This window comes from Narcine bancroftii, chromosome 5 (genome assembly GCF_036971445.1).
Source record: "Narcine bancroftii isolate sNarBan1 chromosome 5, sNarBan1.hap1, whole genome shotgun sequence".
Classification (NCBI taxonomy): Eukaryota; Metazoa; Chordata; class Chondrichthyes; order Torpediniformes; family Narcinidae; genus Narcine; species Narcine bancroftii.
The window spans coordinates 228,153,230-228,179,560 of NC_091473.1; the positions used below are offsets into that span (position 1 = coordinate 228,153,230).

The following is a 26,331-nucleotide window of genomic DNA, read 5'->3' on the forward strand; positions in this document are numbered from 1 at the left end:
TAACAATATTGCATTTAACAAATGCCATGATATGAAACATGAAAATATTAATTGCAATTTTTGTGCGGATTAGAAAACACAAGTAATAGAAGTGCCAACAAAAAAAAGATCATCCGTCATCCTACACTTTTACACAGACCCAAAAATGCCCTCATTAAACAAAGCACCGTCTGCTGGGGAAAAAAAACTCAGCAAGGAAGATCAGTGGGAGAAAAAGAATGGTCAACCTTGAGAGCCCAACCCTTTTATCAAGACTCAATAAAAAGTCTCCAAAAAGGTTTTGACTCAAAGCATCAACCATTCTTTTTGAGTCTCGAGAGAGGGATTCTGATTCTGCAAGTCTCCTGTGTCTCCATTTTTAATTCAACTTCTGTTCGACCGGTACACCAAAGTCACACTGTTTGCACTTCGACGCCTGGTTGTGTAAAGTCTATCTAAACTGTGAGAAACGGAAAATATGCCAAGTGAATCAACTTTGTGCAATGCAGCTCGAATACCTGTAACCAAGAGGGCAAAGGCAACATGATGAGGGAGTTGGTTTATTTGAGTTTATTATACCTTCATTCCAACCAAAACGATTTCTCGCAAAAAAAGTTACAAGGATTGCATTAAAAATATGGCAAAACTACTTGGAACTCTCAGAAAAATAATGAAGTCTCCTTCTCAGCTTATTGGAGAAATACAGACAATCCTATCAAGTCTTAACTGCCACGAGTGTCGATGAAAGATAAACAACCCACTTTGAAGATAGAGCAAATTCCTCGAGAGTCCGTGCAGTATCAGAGCCGACCAATTTCCAGCCAAGCTCCACGAGAAGCAAGAAGGGGGGCGGCCAAGTCACCAATGGGGTCCCTCCTCGAATCGCCCCTTCGCTCAGGGAGGTGGAGGAGTGGATCACAGCGTCATCCCTCTTCTTTCTCCCACTGATGTCATGCACGGAGAGACGCGCGACGACAAGGCCCGGAATCGGCGCTTTCGGCCTATCAAAGGGAGTGGGAGGAGGAAGGACGGGCCTGGCGAAGGCCTGGCACTTACCAATTGGTCATGTCCAGGAAGAACGCGCAGCCGGCCGGGTTGAGCTGGAAGCCCAGCAGCCTCTGAAACTCGGAGATCAGCACATCCTTGTCTGTGGTGCCCATACAGCTAAATTTCTGCATCAGGTCCTGATCCAAGTCCATGTCCACGTCCATTTCTTGGCTTTCTCGGTCTCTCTTTCTCTCGCCCCTTAAAGTGCTGCCGGGCCGCCTGCCGGTGGAGGGGCCCCGCTTTGCTTGCTGCAAACGGGTGGGCTGTGACGTGTAACTCTTAGGCCGAGGCCTACCCCTTCAACATTGTCGTTCCCTCGTTTCGATGGCGTCCGCTTCAGTAACACGGTCCCCCTCTCGCAAGCCATACGCATGCGCAACCAACCAACCTCCCTTGCCCTCCCGCGAGTCACACTCACTCTCCTCCCGTCACCTGGCTCTGACGTCACACTCGCCGGTGACGTCATTGGGCAGCTGAACATGGCAGCCCCCATATCCAACTGTTATATGACCCCTCATGCTAGGGGGAAGTGATCTGTCTTTATCTGAACTTGGTAAAAGAGCAGAGCTACTTAAAACTACAAATGGGCTGTTTTTTTTTTGGGGGGGGGAATTCTGTCCTTCAAGAGAAGGAACCTCAAATAATTAAAAATTAAGGCAAAAAATCCTCGAAACTGAAGGTGGTGAAGCATCTGTCGAGAGGACAGTGAAGTTCATGCTTTAGGTATGGTCTGTTAATTTAATCTTTCCAAATTTTAATTTTGACAGACAGCACGGTAACAGGCCATTTCAGCCCACGAGTCGGAGCCACTCACTTGACACCCAATCAACCTCCACCCCCAGCTATGTTTTGAATAGTGGGAGGAAAACCCACGCAGACATGGGGAGAACGTACAAAATCCGCACAGGCAGTGCAGGATTAGAACTTCGGTCCCGATCGCTGGCGCTGCATAGGCATTGCACTAACTGCTATGCCAACCCTATTGAAATCTGGTGATATTACACACAAACACCACCACTGCACCTCCTCATGTCTCTGTTGATTCTCTACTGTCCGTGTCCGAGAATGACGTGCGGGTTGCCTTCAGGAGAGAATCCAAGGAAAGTGTCCAGTCCGGATAGAGTCGCCAGCCAAGTACTGAAAATCTGTGTTGACCACCTTGCCAATGTATTCATGGATAGCTTCAACATCTCACTCCGACAGGTATCCACCTGTTTGAAACAGGTCTCAATCGTACCTGTGCAGTGACTGCTAACCAATGCCACTCACATCCACAGTAATAAAGTATTTTGACAGGGTAGTGTTGAAGCACATCACCTCCTGTTTGAGCAGACACATGGATCCATTTCAGTTTGTTAATTGCAGCAATAGGTCAATGGCAAATGCCATCTCAAAGCCCTGAAACACCTGGACAGCAAAGATGCATGCATCAAGTTGCTCTTTATTGACAGTTCGACATTCAACATGATCATCCCCTCAAAAACCAAGACCTGGGCCTCAGTATCCCACAGTGTACAGGGATACTGTACACTGGAAGGAGACTTCCAGTGGTCTGGAATTTATGAATCTGCTGCCATTAGTACAAACTCCTTACAGACAGCTCAGGACTCAAACTCCGATCCTGATCACTGGCACTTTAAAGACATTGCACTAACTGCTACGCTAAACATGCCACCCCACACTATAATTTCCTGTTTTAAGCTTTGTTCTACCTTTGATACGTTTACATGGGGGGGGGGGGTTCCCTTAGGGATCTGACGTGCTAGCAATAACTCTAAAGACTAGAAGTGACCTGACTGATAGGCTTTTATTATTATAAACAGAAGCCATGTCTCATGTTGATGGCCTGAGACCTGAACTTGTTCTGGGTTATTATGGAAATCAATGGGGAGGAGCCACAGGTACAATCAGCAAGCCATACACATACAAACAATATTAACAGTGGTTCCACCACAAGATCAATTTCTGTGGTCTGGCATTTTCTGTGGTCCAGCAATGGCCAGGTCCTAACATCACCAGATTAAAGAGGTACAATCTGTAATTGGATCCTGGATTTCCTCACTTCAAGATCACGATCAGTTAGGGTCAGTAAGATGGTTACAGTGCTGTTACAGTGCCAGCGACTGGCTTCGAATCCAGTGCTGTCTGTAAGAAGTTTGCACATTCTCTTCGTGTTTGTGTGGGTTTCCTTTGGGTGCTCTCCAGTTTCCTCCCACCCCCCAAAAGTGGGCCAGGAGTTGTAGGTCAATTGGGTTTAATTGGGTAACATGGGTTCATGGACTGATAGGGCCTATTATCATGCTATGTGTCTAAATTTAAATATAACATCTCCTCTACAATCTCCATCAGTGCTGCTTTCTTAGCCTCCTGCTCTATTCACTTTGTACCTATGACTATGGCTTGGTACGATTTATTGTCAGAGTAAATACATGACATCACATAAAACCCTGAGATTCTTTTTCCTGTGGGAAATTTCTACTTATCGATAGTGCAAAAAAGACTGTACTCAAAGAAAGGAATGTATGCAGAAAAGAGAAATGTAAATAAACTGCAATACAGAAAATAAATATTTGATAATAAATAACACCATTTACAAAACTACTGATGATACCACAGTATCGAACGATAACATCTCATAAATGGAGTGTCTTAAGAAAACAGCCTCAATCCTCAAGGGCCCAAAACAGAATCTTCACTCTGCTACCATTGGGCAACAAGTACTTGAGCTTGAAGATGAGTACTCTGTGGCTCAGGGACAGCTTATTTCCCTCTGCCATTTGATTCCTGAATGAACAAAGAACCACAGACATGACCTTATTTGCCTCTTTCTTTCTCTTGCACTAATTTATTTTGAAATGACATTTAGAGAATTAATTGCACTGTAATGCTGCTGCATTTCATGACATGTTCATGACAAATTCTGCTACTGATTCTGAACTATTGTAGTTTGCTTGTACCATTTAACATTTCACATGAATTTTTTAAATTATTGTTGCTAAAAGAACTCAGTACACTGACCATTCATGATTTTTTTAATGAAGTTCAAGACTATTCTGGAGCTGTGTGGAGGTGGGCATCGACTCATAAAAGTCTATCAGCAAACAATGAGTATCTGAAGGAATTCAGCAGATCTGGCAGCATCCATGGAGAGAAATGGTCAGTAATGTTTCAGTACCTTTTTTCAAGACTAAAAGTCAAGGGGGAGATCAGGATAACCTCATAAACTCACCGTGTTCAACCTCATCTTAGTTCATTTAAACTCGTTGGGCACGACCAGTTGCCCCAATAATTACAGAGACAAAGACTGAGGGGAATGATAGGCTTTATTACACACAAGACTGCAGGCCCAGGTCCAAGCTCGGGATGGAAGAGGTGGCTCAACCTTTATGGCCTGGGTACAGGGGAGGAGTCCAGGAGAGGATGTCATCAGGAGGGTGGGCCAGCCCATGCCTGTACTGGTCAGTACATACAATACCATATCATTACAAAACTCTTTGCTCAGAGATCTATCAAAAACTGTTGATATCTCTTACTTCTTGAACTCCAAAAAATGTACTTCCCTTTGCGCCATTAGGAGGTTTTTAGGATTTATCAAAAACTACTTTATGCCATGGACTGTTGCAATTCATGCTGGAGAACTTTGCATTACTTAGCCCTGTCTGAAAATGAGAGCAAGTTGGCTAAATATTGAATTAGCTACCATCTTTCTGCGGGAAAATACTTATAAATACTTCACCATCAGTTGATGGAACATAAATGGGCTATTTTGGATTCTTGCTGGTGTTAAAGGTGCACTGTTGCCTCTTAAAGGTAAAGGCAAATTTGTACTAATCACTTTTCTCATCGTAACAAATTGAAACCCATTGTAAATATCTAGCATTGTACAATAGCAGAGTCTAATACGCTGCTGATCAAATTAACCACTGCAGCAACTGTTGGGCGCAATCAGGAATATTTTTTGTTTCCTATTTTGTAATCGATTAGTTTTCTCCATGATTCTATCAGCCCAAATCAATGAGTTTACAGCTGTTACCAGTGTGGTAAAACCCTTTGGAATCCACAGGGAATGTTTTGCTACCTTTACATCTTTTCATTCTTCAGAAAATTTATACGTCTGTGGGGTTTTCATAGATTCTTTCCATTACTACCACCCCTATTCCCAATATTCTCCCAAACACCCTGTTTGAGGGCTTTAGTCCACTTTGCACAAAGCCTTCTTCTTCTTCTTCTTCTTCACCAACCCTTAATTATCCAGCAGAACACATTATTGTCCTTCGACAAGCAATAATCTCTAAATTCATCACAAAGCCATTTGCTTCCACACAGCCTGCACCTCTGTTCTCATCCCAGTCTATCAATATATGTTCCCCTCACTTTCACAAATGGCTGCATCTGTATTTGAAGAGGTTTTGATACCAACTACAGTATTTCTCTTAAGCTTCCAAAAACTCATGGTTATCCATTGGATGAATCATCATCATTGATACTTTTGTTTCTCCGATATTCCCCTTTCTCTCCTTGGCTACAGTGGGCTGGCTGTTGCAACCCCATCATTGCTAAAAGGGTGCAGTGGATCTCTCCATTGGTTCTCCTCCATCTCCTCATTGGGTGAGTTGCATTTCCATCCAATGTGACTGACCACCTTTGAGGACTCATTGGCCAATCAGTTCTTGAGACCAGTCACCCCCCCCAACATTCTTTCTTTGTCCATTCCTACTTCTTGATGCATTGCATTTCTGAGCTTCTGGCAAAATTTGCCACAATTACTTCAATTTGATTTTCTCTTCACTGACTTTTTTGCTTTTGCCCCTTCATATTGAAATTGTCTTTCCTGGTCCTGTTTTGTGGTCATGACAGGTATTTTGTAACAATCCCTGTTCTCTCCCCTCACTTGTCTCCCCACTACATCTTTTCCCTCCCCCATCGGCACCTTCTGAGCCTTCCTTGGTCCAACTTTCACTTTTTCACTCCTCTCCCTATCTTCTTCATCTATCTTTCCTCTCGACATCTTTCCTCTCCACACATTCTGTTGATGCCAGGTATTGACTCAAAATGTTTCCATTTCCTTTACCCCCACAGACCCTGCTCAGACTGCTGAGTTCCTCCAGCAGCTTACTTTTTCAATATATTACTCCTCACTTTGCACTGCAATTTCTCCTTTTGCTTTCCATAGCTTTTTCCTCCTGCTTTTGTCCATCCCGCTGTCAAAACATTTTTTTCCTCTCAAGCCCCTGTCATAATTTAAATCATCCCTCTCTGTCTGACCTTCTGCTACAGCTGTTCTGTCTCTTGCTTGCACTCTGAATGGTCAGCACATGCCCCAGATTCCTTTTTCTCCTCTTGCAGTAACCAGACCCTGCTTTTAAATTACTGCACCTCCGAAATACCTAATTACTTTCTTCCCTTTTATCATCCAGAGCATCAGGTAATTTTGCACACTAACATTGTAATTAAACTCCTTATGCTTCTAAATAATACACTCTATCTCCATTCTCTTTGTCTGATCTCTCTCTTGTTCAACCTCTTCATTTTCTTCCATCAATCTCTATGATATTCTCCTGCAACTTTCATTGCGGTCATGTAGCTCTTTCCTGTTTTCTAGCAGCTACACATCTTTTTTCCTGAAGTTCTTTAGTTTTGTCCTTTGGTTCCCACATTAACATGTTCTTTCCCTCCATGCTAACTGTGGTGGAAGATAGTAAAACATTCATTTTACTAATTGGCCCGCCCCTGAAACTGTAACTCCTCCCCCTCAGGATTCCTAATGAAGATGTTACCACCCAATCCCCTCCCTCAGTACTCCCTTGAAATGGGGCCAACAGCATGTAAGAGATGTCTGTGAGTTTATAGTGATTAAAGCCCATTAACCTCGACTTCTGGTCTGTCGGGTCTAATTAATAGTGCTACACTAATAGCCACACACATTTCCTACATTTTTGATTTTTCTTAATCATCAAAGTCTCCTCCCACCTTCCAAGCCACTCATCAGGATCGGACACAGCCTCAATAATGTGTATCTGTTTCTTCATTGGAAATTTCTCACTCAAATACAACTGTACTCCACCTTCCATAGTGATCCATACTGTGCATCAAATTTGGAGGTAGTTTCTCCTCATGCTCTAGTTTGAGTTTGGTCTGAACATGTCCCAGTGAATAAAAGCAATCAAGGTTCACAGGGCAGCACAACTCAGAACTTTTCAAAGGTCTTGTTAAAATCCAACATGTGGTCAAATCTGTTGCTTTTCTCCTTCATCCTATTTTTAACCCCAAATACCACTATTTAATTCAATGATGTTCAGCAGAATTCACCACAGAGACCACACAAGGCATTTTGCTGATGAATCCTTCCAAGTTGCTTCTTCTCTCTCTTTGACCTGCTACTTCCAATCGAAACATCAAACCTAAACAATTTGATTGGCACACAACCTGACCTTTGTTTCTCTCATCTTCTCTCCATTTTAACTAGATATAGTAATATTTTATAATCCAGCATATTTTTTGATATACATGTATTTTTATTTATTGTTAGAGATTTCATTCCTTTTCTGGCCATTGATGAATGTTAATTTGGCCATTATTTCCTGGGCATAGCTTATTCTTCTTAAAATGATTTACCAGTCCCTTGACACTTGTACAGTCTAAAATGTGATTAAAAATGTGTCTTCATTAACATCATGCCTTCATTAACTCTTTTCTCGATTCCTTTAATTCCAACAAATGTAATCTATCTGGACCAATTCTTTGTCTACACTTGATCTTAGCCAAAAGGCTGAGAAGCGATGACCAATTTCTTGTCCACTTAGTTTGATTAGGTTAATTTTTCACCTCTTGTTATTTGATTTTTATTGTGATTATATTATTTCTTTTCTCAAGTTGACCATCTGCCTTATAATTGTTCAATATTTTTGCTATTTCACTATCACTACCAATCACTTACCCATCCAGACCTGACTGCACTTTGCCCGGCCCAAAATTCCATTTTTGATTGATGAAACTGCAGGTTACATCATTGCACCTCATTAATTTTTACACCCTACTTTTTTAAATACTTCTTGCATCTTTTCCTATTCAATCTTATCATACAAAGTATATGGACACAAGAAAGAGTATCTGTTTCTTTCATTTGTGTTTTCCAATCCATACTATCTCATCAGTCATTTGTTATTTTCTTAACAAAACATATTTTCTGAGGATCTACTGAATACCATTTTAATGATTACTGTCTATTTATGATATTAATATTTGTCAATATTGTCCATAGAATTTTTCCTTGATTTGTTTTCAGCCCCTCAGTTTGTGAAGTCTCCAATGTTTTACCCAGTTTTTTGCTGTGCATGTGGCATTCTGAACTGTCATCTTCATGTATACAATATTATGCAGTCCTCCTTATATTGACAGTCCCTCCCCCCGTCATCTGTTGGCTCATATCACCCACAAATGTGGAAATGTAAAATTCTAAAATTGATATCAAAATATAAACTTTGAACAACATTGGTTCCAATAAGGGATGATCATTAATCCTGCCAATTTAACACAAAATACTGATTGAATCAGTCACATTCTTTACCATTGTCTAGATTTTTACCAGTCTGACCATCTCGAGATCATTCCTCATTACTGTCTCCCTGCTTTCCACATCCTTCATTGAAAAAGAATTCCAGTGCACATTGTAGGAACTTCATTGCTTTATACTTTTACTTTGTAGTTTTTGCTTACTGATTTCAGGGCAACTGAAATACTCTTTTTTTAATTCCATAATTAACTCATTCCCCAGATAGCCTTTTCAAGTCTTTTTCTACTCATTGTTAGATTTTTTAAATTTGGTTTTGAGATATGTGTGTTGCTGCATTTTGTCCTGGAGTGGTTTCAGTGATATTCTTCTTCAGACTCCATATAAAATCGTGAAACTGATCTTTGGCGTTAATAAATTATCTCTGGAATTAAACATAGGAATCTGAGTTATGGGGAAAGAATGCAGAGGCAAATATTTCAGCTTCTTTTTCATCCACATACCAAGATAACAGAATCTATCGTTGGATTATATATCACTGTCCTCTGTAGCCACTGTATTTCACTTTATGAAATATTTGTGGAGTGATCAATGACCACTCGCAGGCACAAAGCAAGAGTCAAAAGCTTTATTGATCAGTAGACCCAGACATGCCTCTACAGGCTGCTGGCTCACGTCCAAGGCAGGTATGAGGGAGAAGACTAGGGCTCTCGGCTTTTATGAGGGAATCTTATGGGAGGGGCTACCAGTACAGAAGGCGGGCTTGCTTGCCCAGCCCAATGAGGACATGCCAAGATATGCCCACAGTACCGTGTTCCACCACAGTCTTCTGCTGACTGTAGTCATTGATGTATCCACACCTGCCTCCTGAAGAATATTTCTAATCTGTCGGTCAGACTTTTGGGGATTTTTCTTCGTTACGATGAGAATTCTTCTGTCTTTAGCAGTAGAGGTCTTCCTTGGAAAAAACAGTCCCTTTGCGATTACTGAGTTCACCAGAATGCTCTTTCTTCTCAATGAATGTTCCAAACTGTTCATTTTGGTAATCCTAAGGTTTGGGCGATGTCTGTGACGGTTTTATTCTTGTTTTCCGGCCTCATAACGGCTTCTTTGACTTTCATTGGCACAACTCTGGTCCTCATGTTGAAAAAATGACATCTACAGACTTCAAAAGTAATCAAAAGCTTAGAAGCAAGCCTAACTCTCTGATACCTGCACTAATGAAGCATTCCTGAGTAATTACAAACACATGAGGAGCCAAATATGCCAAACATTATAGTTCCCTGAAATGAGTGTTATAATTTCTACAGGGTCAAACTAAAATGTATACAAATAACCTTGAATAAAATTTGGAATGTGCACTTTAATTACATGTGAATTATTTGAATGCAAATTTAAAACTGTGAAGCATCGGGTCAAAGAAAGGAAAAAAATGTCGTTGTCCCTGACATTTTGGCATTGTAGATTGTTGTCCATTCCAGAAACAAATTCTGGAACAAACATGACAGCCAAGGAGTGTCTAAACCAGCAAATCAAATGTCATATTATGACACACAAACTTTGCAGAAATACAAGGAAGCAATAAATAAATAAATAGAATCACGCAATGGACAGGTCCCCACAAAATGTGAAGAAAAGATTGACTGACATGTGTAGGATATAGTTTTCCACAACTTCCCACATCAGCAGGATATAAATAAGAGGTGATCAACTGGCCTCCCATAACACACACTGCCTGGTTCCTATCAATGGAAAGGAAAACCCTTTCAGGTATACAACAACTATTTTATCTACCATCGGGCGGCATGGTTAGCGTAGCGGTTAGTGTAATGCTGTTACAGCACCAGCGACCCAGGTTCGATTCCAGTGTTGTCTGTAAGGAGTTTATACATTCCCCCTGGATCTGCAAGGGTTTCCTCTGGGTGCTCCGGTTTCCTCTCACCTTTCAAAATGTTCAGGGGTTGAAGGTTAATTTGGTTTGATTGGTCGGCATGAGCCTGGAAGGGCCTGTTACTGTGCCGTATGTCTAAATAAAGACTGCTTTACATCCTTGGCACTGTTAAAGGTTTCACCAGTGTTTATAGCAAATCCTACATCACCATTTAGATAGGAAACTGGCACAGCTCTAAACTGAGAGCACTGAGAAATCAATCATACATTCTCAGAGGCAGCTTCTGAAGAAGCATGTAATTATGCAATAGAATATCACACAATCTTTATGGTTATAGATTGTTTTGATTGACATTCACTATTTTAAAGTCATATAAATCAAATGGTCAATTTGATTTTATTTGAGAGATGAATATTGACATAACATCCCTGCTTCACTTCAGAACACGCTGCAGGATTTTTTTTTACTAACTGATTGGGATTGGACTGACAAAAACCACACCAGCAGTACGAGTATAAGACAGCTTTAATAAACTAATATATACACTAAGAGGTCTTGTCTCTCTGCAAGACGAACCTGGAAGGCAAGACTGTAGCTCTGGACTGCTTTATATACAAGCTCACCGGGATCACCCCTGGTGACCTAGTGATGTGATTACATATCGCCACATTCACCCCCCACCTTAAAAACTTATTATTCCACCTGCCGCCCTCCCCCCCCCCCCCCCACCATCCTCCTTCCCTTGTTTGTAAGTTCATGTCCAAAATTTTTCGTGGCTTCCGTTGCCTTCTGGACCTCCTCGGTAGTGGTATAGGGGTGGGGAGTGTGGTCTGCCTTTGGGCCTTTCTTGGTGGAGGTGTGGGAGTGGGAAGTACAAGATGGCCCTGTGGCCGTGTGGGCTGGGGACTTCCTTGTATGGGATTAGGTCCTGCCATCAAGTCTAGGGTGGTGATATTTTGAGGGGCGGGTGTACCCAGGGTCCTGATTTCTGGGGTGGGTGGTCTAGTCCTCTGGGGTGACTCGATGGACGACTGTTCTAGTGACTGCTGCTGTGCTCCTTGTTGATCCGTAGACATCTGTGTTTCCTCCGTGTTGTTCACACATCTGGCCGGCGCGAGATCCCTGGTGGCCACCGAGTCTTCTCTTCCATCTGGGAATGTGACGAATGCGTATTGAGGGTTTGTGTGCCTCAACTCCACTCGATCCACCAGCGGGTCCATTTTGTGGGGACCCATTGGGCGTAGTAAGCGAACAGTCCCAAACACCTTTTTAGTGCTTTCAGCGTGTGTGGCACTGGGAGGTCTAGGAGAAGGCGCATACGGGCTGGGTCTGGGCTGATTTCCCCGTTCTGCTCTATGTAGCCCAGGATTGGCAACTTCCTTGCACTAAAGGCGCATTTGTTCCTGTTGTATGTTAGATTCCTTTCCTCGGCTTTCTGGAAGAAGCATTTTAAATTTGTGTCATGATCCTCCTGAGTGTGGCCATAGATTGTCACGTTGTCTAAGTAGGGGAACACCACTTTCAGTTGGAACTCATCTACTATTCAGTCCATTTCTCTCTGAAACAGGGAGACTCCATTGGGACACCGAAGGGGAGTCGCAGAAATTGATACAGCCTGCTGTCTGCATCAAATGTCGTGTAAATGTGATCGCTGTTTCTAAAGGGCAGTTGGTGATATGCTGCCTTCAGGTCTATGGTGGAGAACACCTTATACTGTGCAATGTTGTTGACCATGTCTGCTATGCGTGGAAGGAGGTAGGCATCTAGTTGTGTAAATTAGTTGATTGTCTGGCTGTAATCCACTACCATGCACAGTTTTTCTCCTGATTTTACTACAACCACGTGGGCTCTCCAGGGGCTGGTGCTCTGCTCTATGATGCCCACCTGTAGAAGCCTGCGGACCTCTGTCCTAATGAAGGCTCTGTCCCTCGGGCTGTACCTCCTGCTCTTTGTGGCTATTGGTGTGCATTCTGGGGTCAGGTGTGTAAACAGCGGAGGAGGTTCTATGTTCAGGACAGACAGGCTGCAGTGTTGTTTCTTCGTAAGGCGTAGTGGGGGGTGAGGCCCGTTGTGCATTATTGTAATGCTTCTGTAAAGTGCTCATTGCCTCTTGGTAGGACCTAGCATCCTGTATAAGAGAGTAAGGGTGGTCTCCCAGCTGCGCTAACAGCAGCATTAATAGCTCTTTATCCAATGCCTCAGCACCCTCCACGTAATTCAGAAAGCATCTCTGCCAGCGGCCGAAGTGCATGCTGGCTCCGGGATATCTGGGGTCGAGCTCCAGCCTGTCTGATTGCAGCACATGGCTAAGCCACAGTCTCTGGTCCCTTAGGTAATGTGGGGGAACCCCGGGTGTCGTTCCCAGTCTCCACGTGGTCTCTGGATCTAGGTGTAGCAAGGGCAGACCCTGGGGTATTAGGAGCTGCTGGTAGAGCCTCTGTGGGGCTTGTGTCTGCTGGAGGAGTAACCTGGGTGCTTGGGGCTGTTGAATGAGTCTCTGGCTTTGGGACATTTTCAGCGGGCTTTGGGGGAATCCCAGCGGTAGCGTCAGGTCTCCGTGGTACTGGGAAAACTGCTGCTGGGGGAGTGACGGTAGTGGTGTCTGCTTTCCCTGGATCTGGAGTAGTTGGGAATTCTGCACATACGTGGTGATTGAGAGCACAACTTGTGGAGATCCTTCAACATGCGCTTGTAGTGGCCCCTTTCTGATCGGACTGGGGTTTAGAGTCAGCGGCGCCTGTACTGGCGAGCCCATGGGCGGGCAGGGCTCTTGACCATTTCTTACCTGCCCTATTGTACTTCTGTGGTCTTTCCCGAATTCCACCATGATTCCAGTACAGCGGTCCCTTGCCATCTCTGTCCTCGGATGTACATGCATGCTGGTCGTCCCCAGGTTCCATTCCTCAGGAAGAGTCTCCAGGTGGTCAGGAATGCGCATTGGAGGAGAAGGAGCTTCCATCCTAGTAGCTATGATATTAGTTTATTAAATTGTACTGACAATAACCACACCAGCAGTGCGAGTATAAGACAGCTTTAATAAACTAATATGTACAATAAGAGGTCTTGTCTCTCTGCAAGACGAACCTGGAAAGCTAGACTGTAGCTCTGGACTGCTATATATACAAGGTCACCGGGATCACCTCTGGTGACCTAGTGCTATAATTACATATCACCACAGGGATATTAGATTAACTTTCATCAAAATGAAGGTACTGAAGTGCCTGCCAAGAATATTTACTCAAGTGTCTCGCATGAGGCCATTATCTTCCATCTCTGAGGTGAAAATGCAACTGCTGAGCCAAGCTGTTTCTTGACACAAAACTGGGCTCACAAACATCGAGCAAAATGAGATCAGGCGCAGAACAAAATAACAAACAAATATATCAAAGAACTGGAGTTAATGCATTAATGTTTAAATGAAACAAAAATTATGTGTGTTCACAAAATAATGAATCACCGGTTTGTAAATAAAGGACTGAAATACAATTCTCCATATAGAAGAAAACAAACAGACTTTCAAGACATTTGGCCTCACAAAATGTCTACTGGAATAATGCCGATTCTGCTCTATAATAATTTATTGGCTATGAAGGGCCAAGGAAATTCTTACAATATGGAAGGTAGGACAGAAATCATTCATTCATTTCTTTGAAGCAAGTGTATGTATAGAAAACTTTATACAGACATTGTGACATAAAGACAAGGATTGTGTGCACATGAAAAACTCTGCAAGCAATGTTGAACAGGACATCTGTGCTCATCTACAGACAGCAGACCTAGTGACATGTTCTTTTAAATTTGACCTGCTATCAGGAGATAGATAATTTTACAGCAGGACTGGCCCTGTTTTCTCTACTTCCCAGTTCTCATAAGAGTCCAACCTGAGACATTAACTCTTCATTTCACAGATGCTGCCTGACCAGCTGAGTGTTTCCATCACTTTATATTTTCAGATTTCCACAACCTGTGTTTTACATTTGTCGTTATTGTTGGAAAGATATATATCGAGAAGTTACTTCCCTGACTTTGGAATTAAGAGTTGTGGTTCAAAGTCACAGAGAAGATTGGACAATTGGGATTGAGATGGGGAGAAATTTTTACACTCAAACAAATAATTGGAATTCTCTATCCATAGAGCTAGTATCATTAGTTATGAGCATGCTCAGGGCTGATATAAATAGATTTTTAGGCACTAAGAATATTAAGAGTATGGCATAGGGCAGGAAATCAAAGGTAATGGAAAAATTCAGCTGCCAATTTTTGAATGAAGAAATAGATTTGATGGGTTCCAAGGCCAACTCCAACTATTTCTCATCAGGTTCTTGATCTTCTTGTTTTGCAAAGCTTATTGAGAAATCTTACTGAGGAATTTCCTCAGCCTGGGGATGTGGCTTAACTGGTTGCTATTAGAATTCTGTGGGAAAGTTCCTCTGCTTACAATTGGGAAGTTCCAAAATTCACTAAAAGCCTGCTTTATTGAGGAATTTCTCAATGGAAACCCACTCGAGCTTAGAACAGCAATAAAAACAGAACAGGAAATAGTTTGCAGCGTCTGTGCAAAGATAAACACTTCATGATTCATGTTAGAAAAAAAACCATCAAATCTGGAAAAGAGAGTTTTCTGCATTTTGAAATTTTCATCCTCGTAAGGCCAGGTAAAATGGGAAATAACATGAGTGGAAATGTGATCACTGAAAATTTAAACCATGGTTTAAAAACAATGGGAATTGTAATTTAGCTGGGAGAATACTGTGAGGCAGATGAAGGAATGATGTGGAGAGAATTCCTTTTGAACACATAATGTAAAAAAAAAGTAATCTAGAGAGGATTCAGGAATGGATCTAGAAGTGGAATATGAACCAGAGCCACTGAGAACAAATACAAGAGAATATTTTATCAATAGTGGTCGAAATATAAGTTGAATACAGTAATTGGTTAAAAAAAAGCATTAATTGAAGACGTCTGGGTGGTGCCATACCTCAAGAAGGCAGCCGACATCATTAACATCCTTCAGCACTTTGGTCCCAACTTCTTCTCGCTGCTACCATCAGAAAAAAAGGTACAGAAAGAAGCCTGAAGACTTAGCACCTCCAGGTTCATGAACAGTTTCTTTCCAAGAGCTGGCAGGCTCTTGGACCTCACTTTACTACACAAATCATAAACTACTCTGACACCTCAAAATGGTTTGTCTTGCACTTTTATGACATCATTTTTTTCTTGCTCGATGGTAACTGAATATTTATTATTATATATTGTTTGTATTTAGTATCTCTTTTTAAATTTAATTTAATCTGTACTATTGTGATTATGTTTCTATCGGTTGCAATTAAGAATTTTGGTGTATTGTCCATTAAGCAAAGTATATGACAGTGAAATTATAGAAAAAGGCAGGTTAATAGAACGGAGAGTAGCTAATGTGGAAGGTTGAAAATGAAAATAAAAATAGACAACAATATTGACAGGTAATGAATTAAAATAACAAGGAAATATATTTACAGAGTCAGTAACAGGATATAAAGTCTGAAAAAAATGAAATACTTCTGAGAAACCATGGATGCTGGAAAACAACCTTCTGCAGTGCTCTGAATTAAGTAAGCCATGAACTGATTCCTTACATAGTATTGCTGACATGGCAAATTGCTTTCGATGAACTATAAATTCCCTTGGACAGCAATTTCATCTCCAATTTCAGAATGGGGTGGAAGTAATATTGTGCTTCTTATTTAAATTTATTTATTGTTTTATTTAGACATACAGCATTTCGGCCCATGAGTCTGTGCCGCCCAATTTCTTCTTTCTTTTCTTTGGCTTGGCTTCGCGGACGAAGATTTATGGAGGGGTATGTCCACGTCTGCTGCAGGCTCGTTGGTGACTGACAAGTCCGATGCGGGTCAGGCAGCGGTTGCAAGGGAAAATTGGTGGGTTGGGGTTGGGGTTGTCTTTCGTCAGTGAGGTGGGCTCGGCGGTCTTCTTCAAAGGAGGTTGCTGCCCGCTGAACTGTGAGGCGCCAAGATGCACAGTTGGAGGCGAGATCAGCCCACTGGCGGGGGTCAATGGGGCAGGCACCAAGAGATTTCTTTAAGCAGTCCTTGTACCTCTTCTTTGGTGCACCTCTGTCTAAGTGGCCAGTGGAGAGCTCGCCATATAACACGATCTTGGGAAAGCCATGGTCCTCCATTCTGGAGACGCCCAATTTACCACCAATTAATCTACACCCCGGTACGTTCTTGAACAGTAGGAGGACACTGCAGTCTGACTGCAGTCCCAAGCCAAAGCTAATGAATAATTGGGTGTTGAATTGGTTAATTTATTGTACCATGACTAAATTGTAATAAATACGGCCACACCCAGAAGTGACTCACAACAATCAACTTTTTACAGTTGAAATCTAATGTTAGCAGATGTTCTCTGCTTAATATTTCCTCCGGATGATCACAAAATCACAAAATCAAGGAACAGAAGTAGGCCATTTGCCCCATCGAGTCTGCTCCGCAAATCCTCCCTGAGCAAAACTGTTCTCACATCTAGTTTCAAATTCTGGCCTTCTCCCCACATCCCTTGATACCTTGACTAATTAGACACCTATCAATCTCCCCCTTAAACTCCCACAGTGATCTGACCTCCACAACTGTATTTGGCAATGAATTCCACAAATCCACGACTTTGGCTAAAGAAATTTCTCCTCATCTCCGTTTTAAATGGGTACCTTCTAATTCTAAGACTGCACCCTGGTCCTGGATTCACCCAATAAGGGAAACATTCACATCCACTCTATCCAATCCTTTCAGCATTCAAAATGTTTACATGAGTTCCCTCTCATTCTTCTATAGGCCAATGAATACAGTCCAAGATCAGATGTATTGAGATGGAACAAAAGAGATGAATGTTAATGCAATTAAATGTTTCAGAAACAGGATGGATAAAGGTGGTTGTGATACCAATTAACCACTGGTATGTCCAAAGGGCAGAATTGGAAGGAGGGATTTCTTTATTATAAAGTACTTTTTTAAGACCCAATTCATGAGCCGAAAACAATTGCAGATCAACCAAGAGTGGGTGCATGTCAAGCAGTGATGTCTCATCAGTGAAGTGATTTGAATTCAGTAAAACTGCAACAAAAAACTAGTAAGTTTAATTGTCATTTTAGCTACCTATTAGTTTGCGAGCATATCTCCTCCTTGATCAGTTTTAATGTCAAGAGAGTGGAATCAGACCATGGATGAAAATCTTGAAGCAGTCATATTGTGTACCTGACGGTGTAGAAATTTGGGTGACATTCCCAAAATGCTCTCTCGACAACATTCGTATTTAATGTTTAAGAAAGAATCCTGTTGTAAGTTTGTGTTATCTTCACAAAAATAATTGAATATATGAAGCAGTGAATATTTCAAAATCAACTTCAAGATTCTGGTTGGATCAAAAATCCAATCTAATCTGCAAAATAGACAAATAGCAAAAAAATATTTTCCAGTAGTTTATGCTGTCTAATGTATCAAAACACCATCATAATTGCTCATACTTAATAATAAATTAGCAGCTTAATGTTTGGCTGTAGTCTGAACAGAAACCAGGCTATTAATAAACTCTGGCATTTGCCTCTTTATATACGTGACTAAAAATATCTGTATCTGGTTACATAAGTTGCCTCAGGAATGATTCAGATCATTGGACTTTCCCACCCTGATCCCGCCCACCCCTCCATCTAAATATTGTGCACCATTGGTTTAAATGTTGAAAATCCCTCCCCAGCAGCTTTGTGGAACTGTTCAAACACAGACTGAAGAAGGGAGCTCAGTGCTATGAAGGACTTTTGGCTATGGACCACAAAATGCTGGCCTTGATAGTATTGCCCACATCTCATTCAAGAATAACTAAAGAAATCCACAGGAATCCGGTGATAACTTTTCCTTCATTTCCCATGTTTCACTTAGACAGTAGCTCTAGGGCCTCCTTAATGCCACAACACATGTTATTTGATTAGTTGACCACTTTTAGACAAATAGCTGAGTAACAGGCCATTTCGGCCCACGGTGCCAATTTACAGTCTATAAACTTCAACCCCTAGTACGTTTTGAATGGTGGGAGGAAACCAAAGCCCCCAGGGAAAACCCACGCAGACATGGGGAGAATATACAAACTCCTTACAGACAGTGTGGGATTAGAACCCCGATCCCATTCGCTGGCGCGGTAAAAGTGTTGCGCTAACCACTACGCCAACCATGTTGTCCAAAGCTACAGATGAGAAAGGCTGTTCCTGCTACATCAGAAATGCTGACTTATAGGTTAAGTTGTGATTAAACATAATCTTTAAGACAGCTGAACAGTCTGCTGACACTTGTGTCTAGGGTCACATGAAAATAATTGCACAGTTTAGACACTTGGGGGTGCTACTGCTTTAATATATGTGCAGTCTCTCTTGGCACAAGGAGCTCAATATTTCTCTGCAGAATCTCTTGGGAACTTTCCATGTCTATTACTGCAGGTCACATGATAAAACTCTTTAAAGGAGTTAACTTTAAAGGATGCTCTTTATCGACTACAGTTTGTCAATGAGCTCTCTGAACCCTTCTCCATTAACAATGGCGTGAAGCAAGGCTGCGTTCTCGCACCAACCCTCTTTTCAATCTTCGTCAGCATGATGCTGAACCAAGCCATGAAAGACCTCAACAATGAAGACGCCGTTTACATCCGGTACCACACGGATGGCAGTCTCTTCAATCTGAGGCGCCTGCACGCTCACACCAAGACACAAGAGCAACTTGTCCGTGAACTACTCTTTGCAGACAATGCCGCTTTAGTTGCCCATTCAGAGCCAGCTCTTCAGCGCTTGAAACTGCCAAAATGTTTGGCCTGGAAGTCAGCCTGAAGAAAACTGAGGTCCTCCATCAGCCAGCTCCCCACCTTGACTACCAGCCCCCCCACATCTCCATCGGGCACACAAAACTCAAAATGGTCAACCAGTTTACCTATCTCGGCTGCACCATTTCATCAGATGCAAGGATCGACAACGAGATAGACAACAGACTCGCCAAGGCAAATAGCGCCTTTGGAAGACTACACAAAAGAGTCTGGAAAAACAACCAACTGAAAAACCTCATAAAGATAAGCGTATACAGAGCCGTTGTCATACCCACACTCCTGTTCGGCTCCGAATCATGGGTCCTCTACCGGCATCACCTATGGCTCCTAGAACGCTTCCACCAGCATTGTCTCCGCTCCATCCTCAACATTCATTGGAGCGACTTCATCCCTAACATCGAAGTACTCGAGATGGCAGAGGCCGACAGCATCGAATCCACGCTGTTGAAGATCCAACTGCGCTGGGTAGGTCACGTCTCCAGAATGGAGGACCATCGCCTTCCCAAGATCGTGTTATATGGCGAGCTCTCCACTGGCCATCGTGTCAGAGGTGCACCAAAGAAGAGGTACAAGGACTGCCTAAAGAAATCTCTTGGTGCCTGCCACATTGACCACCGCCAGTGGGCTGATATCACCTCAAACCGTGCATCTTGGCGCCTTACAGTTTGGCGGGCAGCAACCTTCTTTTTTTTTAAAACTTTATTTAAAATTTTATGACATGAATAAAATAAAAATTACATTTAAAGAAATAATAAAAAATAAGATAATAAAAATTAGAATACTACATCATTAAACTACACAAATTAACCCCCCCCAATAATTATAACACAACATTAATCATCTAATTTAAAATTAGTCCAACCCCCCCAAAATAAAGAGTGAAGAATTAATTCACAACGTTGTAAATAAAATAAAAAAACCCCACTTACAAAAAAAAGATAAAACTTAACAACAAAAAAAATTACTAACAACAAAAAAAAATCAATACTAAAATAATACCCTTAAACATATATTTAAATCAAACATAATAAATGGATTTAACAAATGAAATCCACTTTAAAACTAAGTTCAAATATTAAAATCATATATCAACCACATATCTGTTGTACAAAAAATCATAATTAATAATACATAAATACAGAATTTCCATTAATACCAAGTTTCCTTTATAATTCATCGAGAGAACAAAAACATCCCTTAGAAAAACAATCAGATAAACTTTTTATTCCCTTCCCTTCCCCTTATATAAAAAAAGAAAAAAAAGAAAAAAAGTTCAAACTCTTATAAAATTCTCCATATTCTTCATTTATAACATCTTCAAAATTCTCTATCGAAATTAACTTAATTTTTTAAACTCTTCTTCCTCAATGTATTTGTACTTAATTTTCTCTTCTTATCACCTTTCCCCTCATCTTCCTCTTCATCTATTTGAACATCCTCAATTTTTGACTTATTATCTTCTGTGACATCATCCTCTTAAAAAAGAAAGAAAAAAGAGAAAAAATCACCCCCCAAAAAAAGAGAAAAAAAAGGAGAGAAAAAAACCTCCTAATTCCCTCTCAATTACAATCAGAAAACAGAGTTCAAAAAAAATTATTTATTTAAAAAAAAATAATAAAAAAAAACCTTCACTTTTTAACCCAAAATTTAAAAAGAAAAAAAAACAGGTCGGAGGTCACAACTACCTCCTCCTGTTTAAACCGTCCAAAGCGGTAACTCCCCCAAAATATTGTGTGTGAGATAACTCACAGGTAGCTGATGACTTCTGATGACCCACCCAGTTCCCTCTCCCAACTCCCATTTCATTAAACTATCATCATTATTTAAACTATTTAAACTCTTTTCAGAAAAAAGATAAAAGATTTATTTTTTTAAATCAACATTACCACTTCGATCACCATTGCTTCCATTTCTTTTAAAAATCTGGATACCACCTTACATCTCTACTTTCTTTGGAGACCTTGAAGGACTACATCATTCCTGAAACTGCATGATTGGTAGAGACTAAGCAAAGTCCATAACCTCTTTAGGATTGTCAAAGAATTTTGGCTAATTTCCATCCTAAAAAAATCTTCAGTACCGCAGAATACCTTCATTAAAGATGGTACAATTTAATTTTAATAATCTTCCACCATTTTTCTCTTCACTCTGTAACTAAAATGGTAGATTCTCATGTACCAAAATTGCCACACCTTTTGCCTTAGAATTAAACGAAGAATAAAAAAAATGTGCTCAACCCATTCACGTTTGAGTTTCAAATGTTCCTTATCTATTAAATGAGTTTCCTTTGCCATTGCGACCACCGTTTCTTCCATTTCTTCCAGAAATCAAATTCCCTTCTTGCAGCTCTGCCCTCTTTGGAGATCGTGGAGGACCACGTCATTCCTGGAATTGCGTAATTGGTAAAGACTGAGCAAAATCCATAGCTTCTTTAGGATTATCAAAGAACTTTGGTTGATATCCATCCTGAAAAATCTTCAGTACCGCAGGGTATCTAAATGTTGCCTTATATCCTTTTTTCCACAATAATTCTTTCACAGAATTAAATTCACGTCATTGAAACATAATTTCCTGACTCAAATCCGGATAGAAGAAAACACGATTACTCTGAACCATCAAAGGAGATTTGTTTTGCTGTGCATTTCTAATAGCCATACGTAAAATAATCTCTCTATCACAGTAATTTAAACAGCGAACCAGAACAGGTCTTGGATTCTGTCTTGAAAAAGGTCTCCTTCTCAAAGCTCTATGAGCCCGTTCCAATATTAAACCTTCAGAAAACTTATCTTGTCCCAACACTTGTGGAATCCATTCAGTGAAAAATTTTCTTGGATCTGGCCCTTCTATGTCTTCTGGCAAGCCGACAATTTTCACATTATTCCGTCTGGATTTGTTCTCCAAATAATCAACCTTTTTTGCTAAATTTTTATTCTGAATCTGTAATGTTTCAATTGTTTTATTCACATCTTGCAATTGATCTTGTACATCAGATAATCCTTGATCACACATCTCAAGTCTTTCAATAGTTTCAACTTTAAAAGCTCCATAATCAGCCATCTGTTGAGTATTGACATCCACCAATGCATTAATCTTAGAAGTAAGATTATTCATAGAATCACCTAAATGCATCATTGAAGAAAATATCTTATGTTCAAGACTCTTGAAAAGTATATCAACATCAGTAGATCCAGACATGGTGGGATTCTGCTGTTCTTGTGGAATCAAAGTCTCAGTAGACGTTGTTTGAAATACTGGCATCCGGCCAGCCCTTTGTTCTAAAGGCAGCTGAAAATGACCTTCAGAAAGACTTATGGAATAATAATGGAGCTCCAAGGCCGAATTCTTCGCTTGTTTTCCTGGATCCATTTCACACTGAGTCGTGGCTTTTTGTAAACAAGCGGGCTCAGATAATTTCGGAAAATATAATTTTTTAACAATCTGTTGATGTTTCCTTTTACTTTTTTTTAACAAATGTACCATTAGGTATTAATTCAACACCTCATACTATTTATAAACTTTTTAAAAAAGTTTTAACGGGCACTTAAAGACAAAACAATAAGTTAGAGTCAGGAGAGAACTGGAAGGCACGTCTGTTCCTTACGCCATCTTGCCACGCCCCGGGCAGCAACCTCCTTTGAAGAAGACCACAGAGCCCACCTTAATGACAAAAGACAAAGGAGGAAAAACCCAACACCCAACCCCAACCAACCAATTTTCCCTTGCAACCACTGCAACCGTGTCTGCCTGTCCCGCATCGGACTTGTCAGCCACAAACGAGCCTGCAGCTGACCCCTCCATAAATCTTCGTCCGCGAAGCCAAGCCAAAGAAGAAGATCCTAAAAATTGATCAGCAAATTCCAACTCCTGGGGCTCAACACCCCACTGTGTAATTGGATCCTGGATTTCCTCACCTCCAGATCACAATCAGTGAGGATTGGTAAGAACATTTCCTCCATAATCTTGGTCAGTCCTGGAGAACCACAGGGCTGCGTTCTTAGCTCCCTGCTCTACTCACTTTATTCCTACGACTGTGTGGCTCGGTACAACAATAACACCATCTACAAATCTGCCAACAATACCACAGTAGTAAGAAGAAAGTTATCGAGTCAGCATAGAGGAGGGAGATTGAAAATTGTGCTGAATGGTGCACCAACAGCAACCTTGCACTCAATGTCACCAAAACTAAGGAGTTAATTGTTGACTTCAGGAAAGGAAAGCCAGAGGTATAGTATCCAATGATTATTGGGGGATCAGGGGTGGAGAGTATATGTAAATTTGTTCTTAGAGGTCAGTATCTTGGAGGACCCAACACACTCATGGCATTGTGAAGAAAGCACATCAACGCCTCTACTAACTCAGGAGTTTGCGGAAGTTTGGCATGACACCAGAAACCCTGGCAGATTTCTAAATATGTGTGATAGAAAGTATGCTGACCAGGTGCGTCACGGTCTGGTATTGGGAAATCAATACCCCTGAGTGTTAAGCCCAAAAGGTAGTTGACACAGCCCAAGGCATCCCCACTATCGAGAACATCTACAAGTTACACTGCCATCGGTGAGCAGCAATAATCATCAAGGATCCACACCACCCAGCAGATGCTCTGTTCTCACTGTTGCCATCAGGAAAGACATATCCAGAGGTGCCACAGGACTCACACCACCAGGTTCAGGAACAGCTGCTCCCCCTCCACCATCAGACTCCTCAACAACATTCTCAATCAGGGACTCTTTTAAGGACTCTGACTTGAGCACTTTATTGAGTTTTTTAAATTCCCTCTGTATTGTAGTCATTCGTTATCTGTTTGCGGTTCTTTATTTGCTTACATTTATAACAGTGTACAAGTTTTTTGCACTACCAGTAAGTGGAAATTCTGTCGCGCCCACAGAATAAAGAATCTCAGGGTTGCATATGAGGTAATGTGTGTACTCTGACAATAAAACTGAAATCTTTGAAAGCAACAATTATTGTTCACAAGCAATATTACATTAATGACTCAACTTCCTCTTGAAATAAAATAAACTGATTTATTATATTTATCCAAGTCAGCAGGTTTTGAATTACTGTTTTTACTTGAGTCAAAGTCATTCTGTCACCAGGTATTGGAGTATCATCTGACTCTGGAATCACAATATCCTCTTGCCTTGACTCTTATTGAGAAATCAGGTTAGTTACTCTTGAACCATATTGTCAGAGTCGGAAAGTCGTACAGCAATGGGAAATGGCCCTTCCATATAACAAGTCTACATTGACAATCAAGCATGCATTTGAACAAATCTCATTTTATTCTCCCCACTTTCCCAATAATTCTCCCCAGATTCTATCACTTACCTCTGCACTCGGGACAAGTTGCAGTGGCCATTTCACCAACCAACCCACACATAGATTTGGATGTGGGAGGAATCCACAAGCTCACCGAAAAGAGCTTGCAAACTCCACACAGAGTGCATCGAACATCAAGATTGAATCCAAGTTGCCGGAGCTTTGAGTTTACTTGCTGCACCATTGTGCTACCCCAGCAGTGCGCTCCTTCAGTCATCTTCATCATTGCCATTTTTGTTGCTATTTCCCTGAATAGTTGTAAACACAGATTTTAGTGAAATTCTCTCCAATTTTCATAATTCCTTGACCCATATATCCTCCATTCTGCCATGAAGGATGAAACTCCTGTTGACCTTTATGTTGTGATGCTTTCTCAATTTCTTTTCACCACTTTCCCTTCCAAACGAGGTGTGAAGAGATTTAAATACACAAGTCTTCAATCTATCACATTTTAGCAGGATTAGACCTTTTGTTTGGTATGTATCAGGAAAATTACTGCAATGACATTTTATGGTAATGTTTGATTGACATTTTATGGCAGGTTTCTCCAGTGCTTCCTTAACACATACAAAGGAGGGTGGATTGGACAAGTAAAATAATAGTTTAACTTATTGCTTCATGAATCATTCAAAGCAAAACTGCTACTTAAGTTGATGATCTACTGCTTATGGACATTCATGATAAATTACTGCTTCTGTACTGTGTATTTTCTGATTGCACACAAACCCAAAGCACTTCCTTCAAGACACTTCCTTTGCCTGCCTATTAATTCCGTGCTGTCCATATAGATCAGATGGAAGGGCTTTGGATGCTACCTCACCCCTAGAGTAGCATGCCTGCTAACACATCACCTATCATGCCAATATGCAGACTGAACAGAGAATATGTACCGCCACTGAAATTATTTCCTGATTCAATCCTGTTGGGACATTCTATTGTTACCATTGATGTTCAATTTTACCTCCAGAACTGTGAATTGTAACATTGAGAAAATTGCTTCAAACAGCTGAGCAGAAAGGAGAGGAGGAGTGAATTAAATTTGTGTTTCTCGGGAAAGGATCGGTGGAAGAATTCAAATCCACATGCAAGTTTCAAAGAGAAAGCTACAATTTCACTGTAAGCAAGTCGAGTTTTACCTTAAAAAGTATTAGCTGTCAGTTCAAAAAATATCGTATTCAAAAGGAAGGATGGCTTGGGTCTTCTCCAGAACTTTCGCCTCACTGAATCTTCAGCAGAGTGAACTCTTGTGTGTAATTAGGATTCAGCTAAGGAGAGAGAATGAGGGCTATTACATCAATGGTACTGCAATCTCTCAACCTTATGCAACAGCATTTGACAAAAATTCAAGTCTTTAGCCATTTATTAAAATCTCTTGACAGGACTTCTGAGAAATTGATTGCACACAATTATTAAATTATTGGCAAATATTGGGAAGGAGAGGAACACTCCTCCCACATAGTTGACTTCATACACTTAGAGCACAGGTATAGCTCGAGCTATTCACTCAAATTAAGAAAATCATCTGTTGCCTGTAAATGATAATCTTTTCTCTGCTCATTGTGGCTTCTTTGTAATGTAGACATGATAACGTAACTGCTCAGTATTTTGTACGAATGTTCTTTACTTAATATCAGTTGTATTGAGGCAGGAGGACATCCCAGCCCTGTATCCTTCTTGTTGCCATTGGTGGAATAGCTGACTCCAGTCTTAAAATAGCCCAATAAAG

The 26,331-nt window shown here is 41.0% G+C and overlaps 2 protein-coding genes and 1 long non-coding RNA gene across 12 annotated transcripts in view; 2 read left to right on the forward strand and 1 right to left on the reverse strand.

Moving 5' to 3' along the window:
• ilrun (inflammation and lipid regulator with UBA-like and NBR1-like domains) overlaps window positions 1-15,561 on the reverse strand; it is a 73,578-nt gene extending 58,017 nt beyond the window's left edge. For 3 of the 9 annotated variants that reach the window (XM_069941559.1, XM_069941564.1, XM_069941563.1), the window contains exon 1: window positions 1,036-1,452. In XM_069941559.1, the coding sequence (XP_069797660.1) occupies window positions 1,036-1,190 (155 nt within the window). In that variant the 5' untranslated portion in view covers window positions 1,191-1,452. Of the gene's footprint in view, window positions 1-1,035; window positions 1,457-15,405 lie in introns of those variants that run through there. The other 6 variants (XM_069941558.1, XM_069941557.1, XM_069941562.1 and 3 more) reach the window with 4 other exon arrangements.
• LOC138764993 (uncharacterized) lies at window positions 495-16,050 on the forward strand. The gene is made up of 4 exons (XR_011358401.1): window positions 495-1,749; window positions 4,068-4,182; window positions 13,926-14,047; window positions 15,926-16,050. It is a non-coding gene; the product is annotated as an uncharacterized lncRNA (long non-coding RNA).
• Window positions 16,051-25,441: 9,391 nt separating this feature from the next.
• The window catches only part of bltp3a (bridge-like lipid transfer protein family member 3A), a 129,094-nt gene continuing 128,204 nt past the window's right edge, over window positions 25,442-26,331 (forward strand). Inside the window, exon 1 of one of the 2 annotated variants that reach the window (XR_011358402.1) lies at window positions 25,442-25,721. The gene's annotated coding sequence lies outside the window, so the exon portion shown is untranslated. The remainder of the gene's footprint in view (window positions 25,722-26,331) is intronic. The other variant, XM_069941566.1, reaches the window with a different exon arrangement.